The 20,590-nt window shown below is 36.1% G+C and overlaps 1 protein-coding gene across 1 annotated transcript in view; it reads right to left on the bottom strand.

The window, feature by feature from the left end:
- Positions 1–5,607: 5,607 nt before the first annotated feature.
- pde11a (phosphodiesterase 11a) overlaps positions 5,608–20,590 on the bottom strand; it is a 74,080-nt gene continuing 59,097 nt past the window's right edge. Inside the window, exons 15-20 of the mRNA XM_039647132.2 lie at positions 17,232–17,332; positions 14,327–14,404; positions 14,187–14,250; positions 12,433–12,507; positions 10,896–10,979; positions 5,608–6,602 (exon numbers count right to left, since the gene is read on the bottom strand). Coding sequence (XP_039503066.2) covers positions 6,417–6,602; positions 10,896–10,979; positions 12,433–12,507; positions 14,187–14,250; positions 14,327–14,404; positions 17,232–17,332 — 588 coding nt within the window. The 3' untranslated portion in view covers positions 5,608–6,416. The remainder of the gene's footprint in view (positions 6,603–10,895; positions 10,980–12,432; positions 12,508–14,186; positions 14,251–14,326; positions 14,405–17,231; positions 17,333–20,590) is intronic.

Genomic DNA, 20,590 nt, shown 5'->3' with positions numbered 1-20,590 from the left:
TTTAAAAATGACATTTTCAAATAATACCGGTGTGTGTGTATACGGTCCACTTCGAGCACTGGTTTAAAATGATTGTAATCTGTGGACACACACACACAGTTCCTGTAATAGGCTTTCAGTTGCAGATGATTGTGTGATGTAACCACACGGTGGCACTGTTGAGTCTCTGTCCTACAGGAGGAGCCCATGAGCACATCTGGGATGTTACTCCTTACGTAACACAACTGATTACACCTGACTAATGAACTGAACTCATTTGTGCTTCATGACCTGGATTATGTGTGTCAGGTTAGTGAGACGTCTAAAACGAGCAGTGCCGCAGGACCGCAGTTTCACCGCAGCCTTGCCTTTATATCTCTGAGACATTTTCAGCATAGAAACAAACCATCCAGCTCTCAGATGAATCACAACATTACAACCTAAGATCTGAGCAACAACAACAAAATACTCTTCCACTGCATGCAAATTATTTAACTGAGAACTGCTTATCATAACAGTTGAAGTTATCATTAAGAGAACGATTCTCTTATCAATGACATCAGAACTCAGGTTAGCTCTGTTTTTACGGTTTATAAATTAACATTTAACCCCTTAGTCAATAATTTTTCCCCTTAAACACATCTTTGATCACCATTTTTTTTCCTTGAAGAAAAATTCTTTATGGTTTAAAATATCTTGAATGTAACTCGACACTCTTGCCTCATTGAGACTTGACTGTCTTTGGTTCACTGCAGTTTTACTCATGAACTTACATATGATTTGACTTAAAACGTATTAAAAACACCACATAGACACATAAAAAAACTGCATTTTCACCACAGGGGGACTTTAAAAATGATAAATCTTTATAGACCTTGTGTTCCAGAGAAACAAACACACAGGATCTTTAAACTTTTCCATTTTGGCAGTCGCTCTGTATATTTCTATGGCATCGCTGTTGAAAAGTAATTAGTGGATTACTTTCTGGATTAGAGTTAATGAAAGTTATCATGATCATTGCAATGTTTGAATCGGATGTCATAACTGATGTCAGTAGACGGGAAGATTTTAAAACGAGCGGTTCATTCATAAATCTGTGAGATCTTACCTTCACGCTGTGGAAACAAACCGGACGCGCTGGAAAGGGGCGGAGCTACATAAGGTCTCGAGGCAAAGTAAATGTGATTTTACTAGTGAAGGGTTAGGGTTTTACAGCTGAATTGTCCAGACTACTCGCAGAAATCTCCGACTCATCATTTCTAGCAGCACGTTTATTTGAATCGGACAGTTTACACTTCCAGAAATCATGCTTCAGGACTCTCCAGAAAAAGGAGAGTTGGACCAAGACAAAACAGCCTCATCACTTACATAACGCCCCAGAGAATAGTCCAACAGTGAAGAAATCATTGGGAATAATGTAAAACATTCTGAATAATGCGGTTACATATGAAAGTATTCCTCCTCACTGATGCAACAGCTGCTTTCATGCAGGTACAATAGATCAAGTACTGAATAATGAAGTACCAGTGAATCTTATTACAGCTCGACTGTTCAGACACTTCTTCATGCAACTCAATTTTACTCTCCGTAAGTTAGCCTTTTATCTTCAGTTTCCCGAGAGCATGTGGACTTTAATCAGATTAAAAATATAAATCCTAATAATAATTGTGACCAGACAGGATGATTCTTATATCTGTATTATAATCAGAATCTAAATAGATAGAAACAAAAGCAAAAGTACAACATTTGGACACATTGTGCTTGTCGGAAAAATGTTGTAATGCAAAAAAAAAAAAAAAAAAAAAAAATCTTTCTGTCCTTTATGCAAATCTAGGCTTTCTTATCTCTTCCCTTTTTGGTTCATCCAGCTGGAGAGGATGAGAACAGATGCGTGTGCGAAGAAGAGTTTTTTACTTAGTAAAGGCACATACATGTCTCAGATTAGACAATTTCACAAGATCACTGATGAAAAAAGTGACTGACAGAAGCAGTCTGAAGTCAGTAGTAGGTCCACATTTCCAACACATTTATGGGAAAAGAAGTTATGTGGAAGAGAGTTATGCACTTCTATAGTAGCTGAAAATTTGACAAAATATTTAATAACTTAACATGCAAGGGTGTGGAAGATGTGTAGGAGATCTGCCGCTCTTTCTGCAGGTTGTGTGTGGGCCTGTGACGAGTTGGGTTTGAGGTAATCCAGTGCACAGAGATGATGAGAGAATGAAGATGAAGTCTTGCGTCTGAAATCACACACTTGCTGAGTACTGTAGGTACTTATTTTGAACAAGTACTCACCTTGTGACCGTTTTAAAAATAGGTTTTCTATAGTATGAATGTGCCACCATGGTCACTGATGACCAACGCTTCCCTGCCATTCATAACTCCTCTCCCGTGGCCTCATGGGATAGTAAAGTGTCCATTGAATGCACACTTAAAGGTGGCGTGTGCAAAATTGATGAGGATCTATTGTCAGAAATGCATTATAATATATGTACATAACTATGTTTTCAGTGGTGTATAAAGACCTTAAAGGAGTAGTTCACTTATTAAAAAACTTTTGCTGATAATTTACTCACCCCCATGTCATCCAAGATGTCCATGTCTTTTTTTCTTCAGTCAAAAAGAAATTAAGGTTTTTGATGAAAACATTCCAGGATTTTCTCCATATAGTGGACTTCAATGGGAACCAAACGGTTCAAGGTCCAAAAGACACTTTCAGTGCAAACTGTTCAAAGGGCTTTAAACGACTCCAGACGATGAATAAGGGTCTTATCAAGAGAAACGATCAATCATTTAAAAAATTAATAACAAAGTTTAAGTTTTATAAGCTCAAACGCTCGCCTTGCTCTGTTCTGTGATGCGCGAATGTGACTCTCCTTTTTGAACTCGTTCATCAAAATGAATGAATCTTTTTCCGAGTCAATTCGTTCATTTCGTTCGTTGAATCCACCAAATGACTCGAAAAAAAGATTTGTTCATTTTGATCATAAAACTTAAACTTTAGTATTTATTTTTTAAATGATTGATCATTTCGCTTGATAAGACCCTTATTCATCGTCTGGAATCGTTTAAAGCCCTTTGAAGTTTGGACCTTGAACCGTTTGGTTCCCATTGAAGTCCATTAAATGGAGAAAATCCTGGAATGTTTTCATCAAAAACCTTAATTTCTTTTCGACTGAAGAAAGAAAGACATGGACATCTTGGATGACATGGGGGTGAGTAAATTATCAGCAAAAGTTTTTTTTAAAAGTGAACTACTTCTTTAATGAATCGTTATGTTTTTATAATCTTAGAATGAGCCGTTTCTCTCTACACACACCGCAGGTCCCCTTATACGCCAAGTCGCCATTTTGCGCCGCCATGTTTCTACAGTGGCCCTAAACGGACAAACTTTTCGTCACTCTGTTTTTCATCTTCCTCGTTGGTTTTTAGAGGCAACTTGCACCGTCAATACATTGAATAGGCACAAAGAAGAAGTAACGTTAGTAGTGAAATTTGAGGACCACATGCATTATTTTGCACAAAAGCCGACAGAGAGTCAATTATTCGTTGGCAAAGAAAATAAACATAATGCAGCCAGACGAAGTTGTGACAGACGACGGCAGAAATCCCGGATCAATTAACATCGGTATGGCTTTTTTCCAGATGGAAGATGCAGGAAAAATGAAAACCGAATCAATGATGAACAGATAACAATAATATTCGCAATGACATCATTTTACGGAGTATCTATAATGTCTTAGTAAAGAAACCTCGTTGCTTGACTGGCTACTCTTTGGAATCTCAGACGACGACATGTTTGTCCTGTTTAGGCCACCGTAGCAAGAGCTGCTCCGTTAGTTGCAGTTCACAACCGAACCACTAGATGCCGCAGAAATCTACACACTGCACCTTTAACACTCTCACTGGAAGCTCATTTCGCTTGCTGTTTTTCGAAAACTACGAGTTTGGACATACTACTTTTGTCGCATACTATATAGTGGTGAAGTGTGTGATTTCAGACGCAGCCCTAGTATGAGCTGCTTCATGAGGATAAAACAACCAGGGAATCGAAGGCCTGCTTCACTCCAGAAGTACAACGGCACACTCAATGGGTTTCTAAGGAAGTGTTTCCTTTAATTACTGCCTTCATCTATGAAATGGTTATCTGGCCGGTCAGAATTATTACAAACTTTATTATCATGAAATATGATTTACATGAGGAGAGGCATCACATTCACATCCAAAAAGTAATTAAAGGACTAGTTCACCTCAAAATGAAAATTTCCTGATAATTTACTCACCCCAATGCCATGCAAGATGTTCATGTCTTTCTTTCTTTCTTTTTTTGATGAAAAGCATTTCAGGATTTTTCTCCACACGGTAACCAAATTGTTGAAGTCCAAATCAATGCAGTTTCAAAGGGCTTCACATGGATCTGTACGATCACAGCTGAGGAACAGGGCCTAACCCTAACCCAAACCATCGGTCATTTAAAAAAATAAACAAAATAATAGATGTATATACTTTTTAACCACAATTGTTCATCTTGTGCTGGTTTGCGATGCGCAAGGCATTACGTCATCACGTTGGAAAGGTCACGCTGGACGTAGGCGTAAGCACCGCCCCATTGTTTACAAGCGTGGAGAAGGAGAATCGTGCACATTTTAGTGTATGTTGAATGACATATTTATATTTTTGTGTCCGTTTATTGTTTAAAAATGGTCCTTTCATGTGTGTATCCGGGATGTTTAAAACAATGGGGCGGTTCTTACGCCTACGTCCAGCGTGACCTTTCCAAAGTGATGACGTAATGCCTGGCGCGACGCAGACCAGCACAAGACGAACAATTGTGGTTAAAGTATATAATTTTGAATTCTTTTTAGAAAATGACCGATCGTTTCAGTAGATAAGACCCTATTCCTCAGCTGGGATCGTGCAGACCCGTTTGAAACTGCATGATCTTGCATGGCATTGGGGTGAGGAAATTATCAGGAAATTTTCATTTTGAGGTGAACTAATTCCTTACGTAATAAGTAATTAAAACTACATGGAAACCAAACTCTAAAGTTAAACTATTGCAATAAACTGCTTAAATCAGTTAGAGATGGTCATTCAGTCACACAAAGCTTCAGGAATTATATAAATTACTTTTATAGTACTTTTAAGGCGTGTTTATTCCAATGATGATAACTCTAACGATTAATATATAGTTGTAAAAATTGAATTTGAAAATTTGATTTTTTTTCCCAGCTGATGAACGATAAAAACACTGACATTCGAATCCATCCAAAGAGCATGAGCATTTAAAGTGGCAGAAGATAAACTGCAGCATGTGCTTACTAATATAGTTATCGTTATAGTTATCGATCTTGATATGAACGGGCCTTAAGGCTGCTTTTGTGTTCCTCTGATGCCAACTCTTCAAAATATGAAGAGTTCAGATGCAAAAGCCTCTAAATGCCATTTGAAATTTTCTTCTTGAATGATCATTTTTATCAAACTTGTATATTTAAGTTCAGTAATTTCACTTAAATAACAATTAATAGGTAATTATCATTGCCATTTAAGTGAAATCACTGAACTTAAATATACAAGCTTGATAAAAATCATCATTAAAGAAGAAAATTTCAAATGGCATTTAGAGGCTTTTGCATCTGAACTCTTCATATCTTCTTTTGTGGCCCAAAGAAGAAAGAAAGTCGTACTTGGAACAACACAAATGCGAGTAAACGACAGAACTTTCACTATTCGTGATGGGTGCCGTTGGTTCCCTGCGTGAAGTGAAACAGACCCAAGACTTGAAGAAAAATCCATGATGATGAAGTATGATCTAGAGAGATCTGTGAGGTATGCGATGCATGCATTATCATGGGAGTTTTACCAAGGCACAGAGTACAGCGCTGGAGTGGATTAGCATCGCCAAGAGCCCCGCGGCTGTTCCTGGAATAAATACATCAGCTAAAACAAGAAAGGCAAAAAATACAGTCAACTGCTGCATTAGTCATTCCTTCACATGACATATGCGGTACAGAACCGAGCTCCAGTGCTCAGGATATGTGCTCATTCAAAGCTACACAGGGAAAAATACACTATTATACCTTTTAAACAGTGGCAATCCTCCTTAAACAGTCCCTGCTGAAAGTAACTTACACACACACACACGATAAGAGTCTCGAAGTTAGCATGCTAGCCCTAAAGTAGCTTCCTGGGCGTAAACGCATCCCTAAGATTCCCCACATCACAAGTCATTGCTAGATAAATGTGCAGTCTTTGCACTGTGGAGACGAACGCAAACTCAGTCGCCTGAAGTGCTCAGAGACGGAGCAAAAGCCCGATAGGGGGCGCTAGTGAGGTAATGGCTGCTGGTTTGAAGCGTGCAGCAGATCCAAACTCTTTCCGTCTGCATTGCTGCGGGTCAGAGAAAAGAAGAAGCGTGTGGTAAAATCGGGCTCAGGTTAGCTCACGTCGCTAGCGTCCGCGCTGCTGCAGCCGTTCGCGGTGACCTCAGCGTCACACGGGCTTCCAGGGCCGGGGGTTTCCTGGCTGCGCTGGTGTCTGTGGTGTAGCTCTTCCCATTTGGCACGATTGGCCTTGATCAAATCAACCATCGGCTGTAGTTTAGGGTTTAGTTTGGCAAAAGTCTGGAGAGAGAGAGGGAGAGTACGAGTTGATTTTCGTTATGATTAGTCAGTGTTTAGAATTGAAAATAGTTGGTGTTACGGAAATTCCTGTCCGAAATTGTCTCGCACGTTGAAAAATAAATACGAGCTCACGTTGTGTCAATCGCGCTTGCACACTGCCTCCGAAATTTCGTCCGTTATTAAAAAAATCGGATCGGGTTTGATTTTCTGTGTATTTTGCATCCGCAGCGTGCAGTTTGAATTAGTGATTGGCGATACCACTTTCAAGGCCAGTATCGTCGATACCGATACCAATACTTCTAAACTGAACTTTTAAATTTGAACATTTCTTAAATTATTGAATTACTAAGATTAAAATGGTTAATGTAGGGGTGGGCGATATGACCAAAATTGTGTTTCACGATATGACTAATTTTATTTCACGGTAACGATATATTTCACGATATAGTTATTTATAGTTATCCTCAAAAAAAAAAATGACAAAAAGGGCTTTGTATAATAAATAAACCCAAATACTACGTCACCTTGTTTTATTTTTATTTTATTTGGTAAATTATTTATTTGGTAAACTATTTTTATAGCAAAATATAGTAAACAAAAAACACTCATCAACTTCTAGATGAACTTCCCACAACCGATTGATATTAATTATATTTTTATTTACACATGGTTAAAATGTTTACTTGTTGTGGTAACCATGACAATCTACAAAATATTATAGGCCTATTTGAACTATGGTCAATGTAATGTTCATTTTCATAAGGGACTGCCAGTGACAGGCTGTTGCACCAATAAAATGTAACCTTTATTAGTTTACAAATAGAACATCGGTATCGATTTTTAACATTCAATTTAAAACAATTCAATTGCACAAAGTATGTAGGGTACAATTTGTTTATTGTGAAGTAGCTCAAACATACGTCTTCTGTTATACGTCAATCTAATGACAGTTTATAGATCAGTCGTTGGAATGCATTGTCGGCAGTGTGTGAACGCTCTCTGCGATTGATTGGTTCTGACTTGCAGCATTTGCGTGTGTTCAGTTCAGATGAACAGGGAAGTGGTTCTACTAAACAATTATTTACTAAAATTATTCATCCAATTGAATGCATATTGTAAGCATTAGATTTCTTGTCAAATATACAAAATTACTGGTAGAAAAAAAAACCCTGTAGTATCGATATTTTCATTTGAGTATCGATACTTTTGATTCTCGACGTCAATATCGATATATCGATACTTCGTATCGATCCGCCCATCACTAGTTTGAATGGTGTTTTGACGATTCAGAGCCACCGAATTACGAATACGAAAAAATGCATGAAAGTTTGGGACTCTGTGTGCAAGGACCTTTACTCTCCTACTTTTTTTTAGCTCAAAAGGGGAAATTCTGTCTTCATTTACTCTCCCTCAGTCAGAGACTTTCTTCAGAACAAGATTGACGATATATTGAGAGATTTCGGACAGATATGCAAGTGACACTTCCATACACGTCCATATAGAGATCGTTAAACTAATTCATTTGAATAAAGCGGCTTAGTCCACATTTTCTGAAGAGATTCAACTGCTTTATATGATGAACAGACATGCTTGAACTTAAATAACAACTGATGTGTGAGTTGATGAATGTTTATATGTGAATAAAAGCATAAATTCAATCTGTTCAAGTCTCTTTAAAAAATTTGGACTAAACCGCTCAATTCATATGGAATAGTTTTTAAGATCTCTATGAACGTCTTGAAGCGTAGTGGTAGTTGTGTGGCTGTAAATGGAGAGACAGAACACTCAGATTTCATTAAAAATATAAATATGTTCTGAAGATGAACGAAAGTCTTACAGGTTTGGAAAGACATGAACACTGTAAAACAATATTTTCAAGATGTGTTATCACAACATATTTTATTTTGTCAAATCAACTTTATAATAATTTATTTAGTTGAGATAACTTATTATTTTGAGTTTCTGATGATTAAATCAATCTCCTTCATTGTATTAACTCACTTTTTCCAGTTCAATCAACTTAAAATTTGAAGGCAACCCAGTATACTTACTTTTTTAAGTTAAACTAACAATATTTTTTACAGTGTAGTAATCACAACATTTTTTCTTTTGTCCAATCAACTTAAATAATTTATTTAGTTCAGATAACATATAATTTTGAGTTTCTGATGATTAAATCATTCTCCTTCGTTGTATTAACTCACTTTTTCCAGTTCAATCAACTTAAAATTTTAAGGCAACCAGGTTACTTACTTTTTTAAGTTAAACTATCAATATTTTTTGACAGTGAAGGTGAATAGAGGTGAGTAAAGTAATTTTTTATTGTTTCTGCTTCTTCACTTGTATTTTGATCCAGAAATTCTGTACTCTGTCAGAAGATGCGTAACAGCGCCCCCTATCTTATAACAGTGGATCAGTGTAAAACGAGAGGAACAAAAGAGAGAGTACTGAGGGTCAAGGCTAAAATACTCCCACACATTTCCTGCTCTCCCCCCCACACACACACACACACACACACACACACACACACACACACACACACACTGAAGAAATCTGCCCAGCTTCTCATTTAATTCATCTATATAATTCATACGCAGTTGATTTTTAATAGTTTGACTGGTTGTTTAATATAATTTTATACATGTGGAATTATTGGCCAGGCTTAAAGGTTGAAAAAGGCAGGAGATTCACTTCGGAGATTTAATTAGTGGCAAGATGATTAGTTTGATAAGACAAGCTCCGTTTTTAGTGTTAGTGGTTTGATCCAAATACGCACCCTTAGTATTCAGTTCACACCAGAATATCAGAGGCATTGGTCTGGACTCTTTTGACTTGAGCAAACACCCTAGCAACCACTTAGCAAAGCAATGCCATAGCAACCAGCCAGGAAACCCTAGCAACTGCATATGAGAACACCTTATCAACTACATTTAGCAACACCATGGCATTGGGGAAGAGAGTTTATTCCAAGGCTAACTTTCAATAGAAATTAGTTGTGATGTTGTACTTCTCTTTCATTATCAAGCTGATAGTTTGCTCTCTCTCTCTCTCTCTTTGAGAATCAAGGGTAATAGAGGCATTAGAGCTTGTAAGTGTGTATGTTGCGCTGATACACTGATGTTCATACCAGCAGAAGACTGACGAGAGGGGCATGTTTGAGGAAAATGTGGATTGTGAATATTTCTATTAACCATATAAAGGAATTTTTTGTATAAATTTCTAAGGCGTCTAAATGATCGACACTCAATCTCCTCCAGTCCTTCTGTCAGCTCGTGTCTTTCTGTGTCAAATCAACACTCTTAGAAGAAATGGTTCTATTTAGAACCAGAAATGGTTCCATCCCCCGCTTCATATATGGAACTCCAAAATGGTTCTATATAGAACCATGTTTTTGGTAAAAGGTTCTATTGGCCAAGTATGGAACCCCAGGGTTCTATATAGAACCCTTTTTTTAAGAGTGTATAGAACCTTTTACCAAAAAAATGGTTCTATATAGAAGGAGTTCCAAATACGTAGCGCTGATAGAACCTTTTAAGGTTCTATATAGAACCTTTTCTTCTAAGAGTGAAGGAAACGCAAGAATAACTTAGAAACTATTCATGTCCTTCTCTCTGCCTCGAGTCAGGTTACTAGTTTAATAACGTAAACTTCTGTTATTGTACGTCACACGCATCACACACATGACCAGCGTCGGCCAATAGTGAGCCTACGTGTGGCGTAGCTCTTCGCTATCACACTACGTTAAGACTAGAGACCCACAGAGAAGGAAGTGAATAGTTAAAATAAAGTCGTTATTTATGTTTGTTTTTTGCGCTCAAAAAGTGTTCTCGTCGTTTGATAAAGTTAAGATTGAGCCCCTGTAGTCACTTGGATTATTTTAACGATGTCTTTAATAACTTTTCGAGGCCGGCAAGTTTCAATCCCTCAAGAAGCCTATGGACTAGTATGGAGGAGTGATCCAGCTCTCAGATTTCATCAGAAATATCTTAATTCGTGTTTCGAAGGTCTTACGGGGTTGAACAACATGAGGGTGAGTAAATACTGACATGATTTTCATTTTTGGGTTAACTTTCCCTTTAATAGCACTAATATTAATATCAGAACATTGCTGTGTGGTGTCAGAATAGCCTGACAGAAGATCGGAGGATTGTTTGGGATTTTATGTTTCATTTGATGACTCTAGTGCCGCAGAAATGACACACTTCTGCTTTAATCTACTTGTATCAATATGTGAATGAGAAATAAAAGGGTGAAAATGTTTCCTGTTGGTGATGCATTGTGGGTCGGCATTACCTCATACAGCGGCGCACAGATCCCATCGATCCACTCCAGCTGAAGCCCTGGCAGCTCATCCTTACGGTTGCGGTCGAAAATCGCCTATCACACACACACACACACACACCGTTTAAGAGTGTTCAGCCTCTTTAATAGCTCAGTTGTTTCTCATAGACGGCGATGAGATGAAATTGAGAACAAATGGAGACTTTTGCTTTAGGACCCTTTTGGAAAACAAGAACATTTAAGCATTTTTTTTATAGAGCACTTAAGGAAAATAATATAATTTAAAATATTATTTAATATTTTTAAAAGATATTTTCAAGTGCATGCAATTAAATGGAAATGTATTATAGTTAAAAATTATATTACAAACAATTAATTGAACCAGAGTGCTTTTTTGACTGACTTCAGTAGGACTTAAGTACATATTTATGTGTCATTTTTTAACAACTTTCATTGATTGTCAACTGCTGAATGTACTGATAAGCATTTATAGTTGTCGAAAATCTAAAAGATCGGCGTTCGTAGATCGACTGGTAGAGACTATTTTTCAAAGATGGCTTCTTCCTGTATTCGCGAAGTTGACTGTATGTATAAAATATCTTCTTATTAAACTGTTTGGACACTGACAAAGTTCTCAATGCTTCGGTTTGAATGTAGGGACCCTTATTATGCTACCGTGTTAGTGTGGGGCTATTTTGAGCCTTGTTAGAAGTAATAACAAGCGATTTTTATTTGTCATTACTCTATGCCCTATATACTAGCATTATACTAGCGTTATAGGCTAAACTGTTTTTAGAGATAAAACTATTTACATTCGGCAATCATGAAAACAAATCTCAGATAACGGTTGACTAGGTAACAATGTGTAATTAGATTCATCAAGGTTCATTTTGTGCCGGAGTTCTCCTTTAAGGAAAAGTCGACTGGGGTATTATAGACCCCATGACCCGATTGAGGGCTAAGATTTGATGTACACTACAAATGTATAATGAATACAATGAAGCGCACATCTTTTCCACAAGCACGATCTGCATCTCAGATTCTTCTCTGCATCAGTAATTGTCCTGAGATTTAACAGAGCAACGTCTGAGCACTAACACACTCGAGAGAAATGTTCTCACCCTTCGTACGTGTGTGTGTGTGTCTCAGCGCGGGCTGCAGCAGAGTGATAGAGGCTCCGTGTGTGAATATATCATGCAAACACCCACACACTCTGAGCAAAAGACTGAGACTTTTAACCTGAGGCGAGTGTTTCTACAGAAGCTTCAAAGCTGCACATCTCAATGTTTCCTGCAGAATCCAGAGCAATACTGGGGAAAACACTAGCATTTCCCTTTACACACACACACACACGATTCAGAATTTATTCCCTCGTTTTGGTTTAGCTATAAAGGGAACAGATTATTACATCAACAGGGAACAAATTCTTAATTCATGACAATGATTTAACTCAAACGGATTCAGGGCCGCATTGTTCTGCTCATGTGATGTGTGTATCTCAGTGTAACACATCAGCGGGTGATCACACACACACACACACGGATCTCACCGAGGGAGTCAGCTTCAGCTCGGACCGCTCTCGGTCTCCCTGCTCGAAGAACTCACTGGTCACCAGTTCAGCCACCTGTGGGAACGCAGAACACACACGCCAGTGAGTGACACACACAGTTCAAGACTTAATATTTTCAGCTTAAATTTATTTAAATGGTATTTTTAGTAAATGTATTTTTATTTGAGTTTTAGTGATTTTAGTACTTCAATTTAAACTTGTATTTCTGTCAGTGTCTTTACTGTTTTTTTCTATGTACATATTTCTTGTGTTCAACTCACCTCTAGTGGATTCATCTTAATATTTTCAGCTTAAATTTATTTAAATGGTATTTTTGGTAAATTTATTTTTATTTGAGTTTTAGTAATTTTAGTACTTCAATTTAAACTTGTATTTCTTGTCAGTGGTTACACTTTATATAAAAGGGGTGATGAACTGAAATATCAAATTTTCCTTGAGCTTTTGATATCTAAGGGGTTATCATATTATAAGAATATCCTGTAAGTTTCAGAACTGAAAACGTCCTTGTTAGTCCAATAAAAGCTTTTATTTACACCAGCCTCTGAAAACGTCTCGTTTTGAAAAGTGGGAAACTATGACGTCGAAGGGGTTAAAACACCACCCCCGCAGAAGAAGATCAACGCCTACTTCAACACGTCCGGTTTAGCCCCGCCCACCGATTCGCGCATTATACGCATAGCTAAGTAGCCTAACATACATGCCTACCTCGAGATGAAACCGGATCGTTCTACCGAGCAATACAGAATATTGTGCAGCGCCTGGTTGTGGAAGAAGACAGTCGCTGCATAAGCTTCCTCTGGACTGGATTCCAATAGGACTTCATGGATAAACTTTATTTTTAATGACGTTCCTGCTGATGAGGTAAAACATCGTCGTCTGTTCGCTTCATTTCACTGAGGATTGTTTTGTAAACAAGACCGGATTTGCAGACCGATTAAGAGTAAAGAACGGTGCTGTGCCGTCTATATTGGATCTGACAGGAATATTGTGAACACACGGACTCTGGGTCGAACATGTATGGGCGAATCCGGTTGCCATTTGACAACAATGGACGTTTTCCCCAACATACACCAACGGGTGAGTGAAACTCATTATAATATGCAAAACTGTTATCCACTCACAGCAGTGGGCGTTTACTTCCAAGTCTTCAGTGCGACACGCCCATAAAAACCGACCGTTTTTCAGGAAGGCTCACAACTTGGGTACAAAATAGCCTATTACTTGTTCATTTTGATGTTTTTGACCTCAGACAACAATATAATAACATTTTAAAAGCCAGTTCATGACCCCTTTAAGTGTCTTTACTGTTTTTTTACAATGTACCTATTCCTTGTGTTGATGTTGTATTGTAAAACACTGATATTGGGGTGATACAGGAGAGTTCAGCACAGGTTTGATGGTGTGTGTGTGTGTGTGTGTCGGTTTAAGGGTTAACAGGGGAGAGAAGGACAACAGTGTCATTAGAGGTAATTACAGAAATTAATAAGAGCTGTAATTACATGTAGGTATTGTTTAAAGTGCAATGTAAAAAATATGCATGTACTTATAAAGCAAGTGCATTGTGTTAAACTATAGTGCAGAGTAGTTAAAGACACTCACTTGGCACACATTTAATCTGATTTTTAAATTTCATCTGATATTTAAATGTTATTTCAGCTTACCGAAAAAGTTTTAGCTAATAATAACAACAGTAATATTCATTTCCTTGCTCAGCTGTGGTGTATTGTGGGTACCTTGCATGAAATCTCCCAGGGTTTAGTGACGGCACCCAGATCACATGCTGTCATCAACATCGACCTGCCACAACAACCACACATTTACAGGCATTGTATATGTGTGAATAAGTGTGTGTGTGCTCATATATGTATCTGACCTGCACATATCTCTGTGTTCCTTTACATTCCAGTTGTATTCCCCTTTAGTCACCAGCTCGAAGAAGGCATTTCTGTTCCTGTGAATGGAAACTGGATGAGCTCTGTGCAGTTCACACTCCTGCCACACGGCGGCAGTACAGGCTCAAGAGAGATATCACATGTCATACCAACATCACCAAACCACTGCTGCAATGTGAAGCAGGAACTGGTTAACACACATGCACACAAAAGGTAATTTAAAATATATAATAATAATAATTAAAAATTAATTAATTTTTCGAACCACAAACAACTGCGTAAGTACACCGAAATTGCAGTGTACGTTATTGTAATTGTAGTGTACATCCGTGTAGGTATAAAAGAACAATATGTTATGTTTTGGGTAATAAAGGGGTGACAAGCAGATTTCAAAGCAAATTATTTATAATGTAATTATTTTAAAACTGACAGGTACCTGTTATGTTAATATATTCCAGGCAAAAATTGTACATCTGTTGTATATAAAAGTTATCATCACATTTCTGGCAAAATATGTTCTTGTGCAATTTCACAGGGTAATTTTGACATCTGTGGTTTGAAAATGAACCATATATATATATATATATATATATATATATATATATATATACTGTATATATATATATATATATATATATATATATATATATTTTCTATATATTAGGGCTGTGCAAAAATTAATTGCGATTAATCGCATCCAAAATAAAAGTCTGTGCTTACATAATATATTTGAGTGTGCTGTATATAATTATTTTGTATATATAAATACCTATGCATGCATGTATATATTTAAGAATTATTTGCGCTTAAATTCTGTATAAATACGTAATCTATATTATATAAATATTTTATATATGAATAACACATTTTCTTAAATATATACATGCATATGTTTGTATTTATGTATACAAAATAATTATATACAGCAAACACAAATATATTATGTGTAAACAGACTTTTATTTTGGATGCGATTAATCGCAATTCATTTTTGCACAGCCCTAATATATATATATATATATATATATATATATATATATATATATATATATATATGGCTGTATGTAAGCACAGTATGATAAAAAAAAAAAGAATTTATTGGCTATTCTTACTAGATGTTAAATCAACCCACAGATGCCAAATTAAATGTAAAATTGCACAAGAACATTTTTGCCAGAAATGTGATGATAACTTTTGTACAACAGATGTACAATTTTTGCCTGGAATATATTAACATAACAGGTACCTGTTAAAATAATTACATTATAAATGATTTGCTTGTATAGCTTTTACCTCTTAACATATTGTTCCCTTATACCTATACGGATTTACACTATAATTACATTGCGGGTCATAAAATAAAGTGTTACTGGTTGCATTTCTAGTCACATTTCCCCGACATCAAAGGCCTGTTCTTAGACGTGTTGTAATATAGTCTTAATATAGACTACAACATCTTAGACATGTTGTAAAAAATATAGTATTTTTATTATAATTATTATTAAGAATATCCTGCTTAAGAACACAATACTTCTGCCATGTAATATTGTTTATCCGTGTAACTGGTGAAACTGTAGTACCGTACAAAAGTTCGAGGCCAGTGTTTTTTTGTTTTTTTTAATGTTTTCTCTTATGCTCACCAAGGCTGTAAAAACAGGACTATTGTGAAATATTATTGCAATTTAAAATATGTGAATATACTTTAAAATGTAATTTATTCCTGAGATCAAAGCTGTGTTTTCAGCATCATTACTCCAGTCTTCAGTGTCACATGATCCTTCAGAAATCACTCTAATATGAGGATCTCATGATCAAGAAACATTTATGATTATTATCAGTTGAAAACAGTCGTGCCGCTTCATATTTATGTGGTAACCGGGAAAGTTCAAAACAACAGCATTTATTTGAAAAATAATCGGTAACACTTTAGAATACGGTTCGGAATAACTACACAAGAACTAATGAGTAACACAATATTAACAATCTAGTAACTATTATTAACTAACAAGAAACTCTGATTAACGAACTAGTAAGTAATAGCGCACAGACGAAAAGTAGTAGTTCACTATTAAGTAATCAATAACTACTATTTTTTTAATACTTCCCAGAGAACTACTGAAAACGTTTATTAACAATCTAGTAACTACTATTAACTAAAAGAATTTTCATATTATGAATTAGTAAGTAAATAGCTCACAGATGAAAGTGTTACTAGATACTTCTGTGGGAATTACTAATTATTTGGATTCGTATTATAAAGTGAAGATCATTGGAACTAACTAGTAATGACTCAAGTGTTACTACATGATCTAGTCATGATTTGTGCAAACGTTTGAGATTTTTGGTGAACTTTAGTAACTTTTCGATAATGTCTTTAGTAACACTTGAGTCATTACTAGTTAGTTCCAATGATCTTCACTTTATAATACGAATCCAAATAATTAGTAATTCCCACAGAAGTATCTAACACTTTCATCTGTGAGCTATTACTTACTAATTCGTTCATAAGAGTTTCTTTAATAGTTACTAGATTGTTAATAAACTTGTTCAGTAGTTCTCTGGGAAGTATTAAAAAAATAGTAGTTATTGATTAGTTAATAGTGAACTAACACTTTCGTCTATGCGCTACTACTTACTAGTTCGTTAATCAGAGTTTCTTGTTAATTAATAATAGTTACTAGATTGTTAATATTGTGTTACTCATTAGTTCTTGTGTAGTTATTCATTAACGAAGGAACCGTATTCTAAAGTGTTACCAAATAATCTTTTGTTACATTATAAAAGTCTTCACTGTCACTTTTCATTAATTGAATGCAGAAATATTTCTTGCTGATCCCAAACCCTTTAAACGATAGTGTATACTGTATTTGCGGTGTTGTGAACTCACTGGAAGTACAGCGTTAAGTCTGTTGCCAGGATGGACTGTTTCAGGAGCTGCATGAGTTCTCCATACTCATGTGAGGACAGATTCGAGAAGATATTGTGACCCTAGAGAGACCAGGACAAAATTAAATTATTATTTTCATTCCTTTTTGTCATTAAATATTGTTGGGAAGACGTTTGATAACCGGCACTGACGATGGTCATGTGTGGTAGTGTGACCATCTGTATTTATCAAACAGATTCAGGTGCTTTTCAAAAACGCTGAATATAAGGATAAAAAGTGGGTTTCAGATGAATATATAGCCACACTTAACATGTAGTTCAAGCCACCCACACGTGCTTACATCCGAATGCCTGATTAAAACTGATATCTGAAGTTTACACAGTGGCTGAGCCCTCATGCTGGATTCAAACACACACTACACACACACGTTTACAATTGAATACCTAGCCGAATATCTTTGCTTTAATTGAACACTATTTTTGGTTTGTATGTAAATGTGGTCATTGAGCTCAGATCCAGGAGGATGACTGCAGTAAGGATCTGTTTACACCTGATTTGTAAAAACTGAAGCACTTGGCTTGGCCACATACTCCGCAAAATGAAAATGAATCCAATCTTCAATTTTCGCACAATATATGCAAGTTTAAAGGTGACATATGCCTCTTTTCACAAGATGTAACATAAATCTACTGTATGGTGTCCCCAGAAACTTTGTGAAAATTCAGCTCAAAATACCCCCAGATCATTTATGGTTTTTGTGTGTGTCTCTATAAATGCAAATGAGCTTTTGCTCCGCCCCCATTCAGAAGAGGGTGTAAACACAGATCTGTGATCAGACTTATCAACGCTTCAATAAACACAGATCTGTGATCAGACTTATCAACGCTTCAATAAACACAGATCTGTTATCAGAGTTATCAATGCTTTAATAAACACAGATCTGTGATCAGACTTATCAACGCTTTAATAAACACAGATCTGTGATCAGACTTATCAACGCTTTAATAAACAGATCTGTGATCAGACTTATCAACGCTTTAATAAACAGATCTGTGATCAGACTTATCAACGCTTTAATAAACACAGATCTGTGATCAGACTTATCAACGCTTCAATAAACACAGATCTGTGATCAGACTTATCAACGCTTTAATAAACACAGATCTGTGATCAGACTTATCAACGCTTCAATAAACACAGATCTGTGATCAGACTTATCAACGCTTTAATAAACACAGATTTGTGATCAGACTTATCAACGCTTCAATAAACACAGATCTGTGATCAGACTTATCAACGCTTTAATAAACACAGATCTGTGATCAGACTTATCAACGCTTTAATAAACACAGATCTGTGATCAGACTTATCAACGCTTTAATAAACACAGATCTGTGGTCAGACTTATCAACGCTTTAATAAACACAGATCTGTGATCAGACTTATCAACGCTTTAATAAACACAGATTTGTGATCAGACTTATCAACGCTTCAATAAACACAGATCTGTGATCAGACTTATCAACGCTTTAATAAACACAGATCTGTGATCAGACTTATCAACGCTTTAATAAACACAGATCTGTGATCAGACTTATCAACGCTTTAATAAACACAGATTTGTGATCAGACTTATCAACGCTTTAATAAACACAGATCTGTAATCAGACTTATCAACGCTTTAATAAACACAGATCTGTGATCAGACTTATCAACGCTTCAATAAACACAGATCTGTGATCAGACTTATCAACGCTTTAATAAACACAGATCTGTGATCAGACTTATCAACGCTTTAATAAACACAGATCTGTAATCAGACTTATCAACGGTTTAATAAACACAGATTTGTGATCAGACTTATCAACGCTTTAATAAACACAGATCTGTAATCAGACTTATCAACGCTTTAATAAACACAGATCTGTGATCAGACTTATCAACGCTTCAATAAACACAGATCTGTGATCAGACTTATCAACGCTTTAATAAACACAGATCTGTGATCAGACTTAACAACGCTTTAATAAACACAGATCTGTGATCAGACTTATCAACGCTTTAATAAACACAGATTTGTGATCAGACTTATCAACGCTTCAATAAACACAGATCTGTGATCAGACTTATCAACGCTTTAATAAACACAGATTTGTGATCAGACTTATCAACGCTTCAATAAACACAGATCTGTGATCAGACTTATCAACGCTTTAATAAACACAGATCTGTGATCAGACTTATCAACGCTTTAATAAACACAGATCTGTAATCAGACTTATCAACGCTTTAATAAACACAGATTTGTGATCAGACTTATCCACGCTTTAATAAACACAGATCTGTTATCAGACTTATCAACGCTTTAATAAACACAGATCTGTAATCAGACTTATCAATGCTTTAATAAACACAGATCTGTGATCAGACTTATCAACGCTTTAATAAACACAGATCTGTAATCAGACTTATCAACGCTTTAATAAACACAGATTTGTGATCAGACTTATCAACGCTTTAATAAACACAGATCTGTTATCAGACTTATCAACGCTTTAATAAACACAGATCTGTGATCAGACTTATCAACGCTTTAATAAACACAGATCTGTGATCAGACTTATCAACGCTTTAATAAACACAGATCTGTGATCAGACTTAACAACGCTTTAATAAACACAGATCTGTGATCAGACTTATCAACGCTTTAATAAACACAGATTTGTGATCAGACTTATCAACGCTTCAATAAACACAGATCTGTGATCAGACTTATCAACGCTTTAATAAACACAGATTTGTGATCAGACTTATCAACGCTTCAATAAACACAGATCTGTGATCAGACTTATCAACGCTTTAATAAACACAGATCTGTGATCAGACTTATCAACGCTTTAATAAACACAGATCTGTAATCAGACTTATCAACGCTTTAATAAACACAGATTTGTGATCAGACTTATCCACGCTTTAATAAACACAGATCTGTTATCAGACTTATCAACGCTTTAATAAACACAGATCTGTAATCAGACTTATCAATGCTTTAATAAACACAGATCTGTGATCAGACTTATCAACGCTTTAATAAACACAGATCTGTAATCAGACTTATCAACGCTTTAATAAACACAGATTTGTGATCAGACTTATCAACGCTTTAATAAACACAGATCTGTTATCAGACTTATCAACGCTTTAATAAACACAGATCTGTGATCAGACTTATCAACGCTTTAATAAACACAGATCTGTGATCAGACTTATCAACGCTTTAATAAACACAGATCTGTAATCAGACTTATCAACGCTTTAATAAACACAGATCTGTAATCAGACTTATCAACGCTTTAATA

This window comes from Pimephales promelas, chromosome 7 (assembly GCF_988280905.1).
Source record: "Pimephales promelas chromosome 7, fPimPro1.hap1.1, whole genome shotgun sequence".
NCBI lineage: Eukaryota > Metazoa > Chordata > Actinopteri > Cypriniformes > Leuciscidae > Pimephales > Pimephales promelas.
This window is presented reverse-complemented; position numbering and strand designations above follow the sequence as displayed.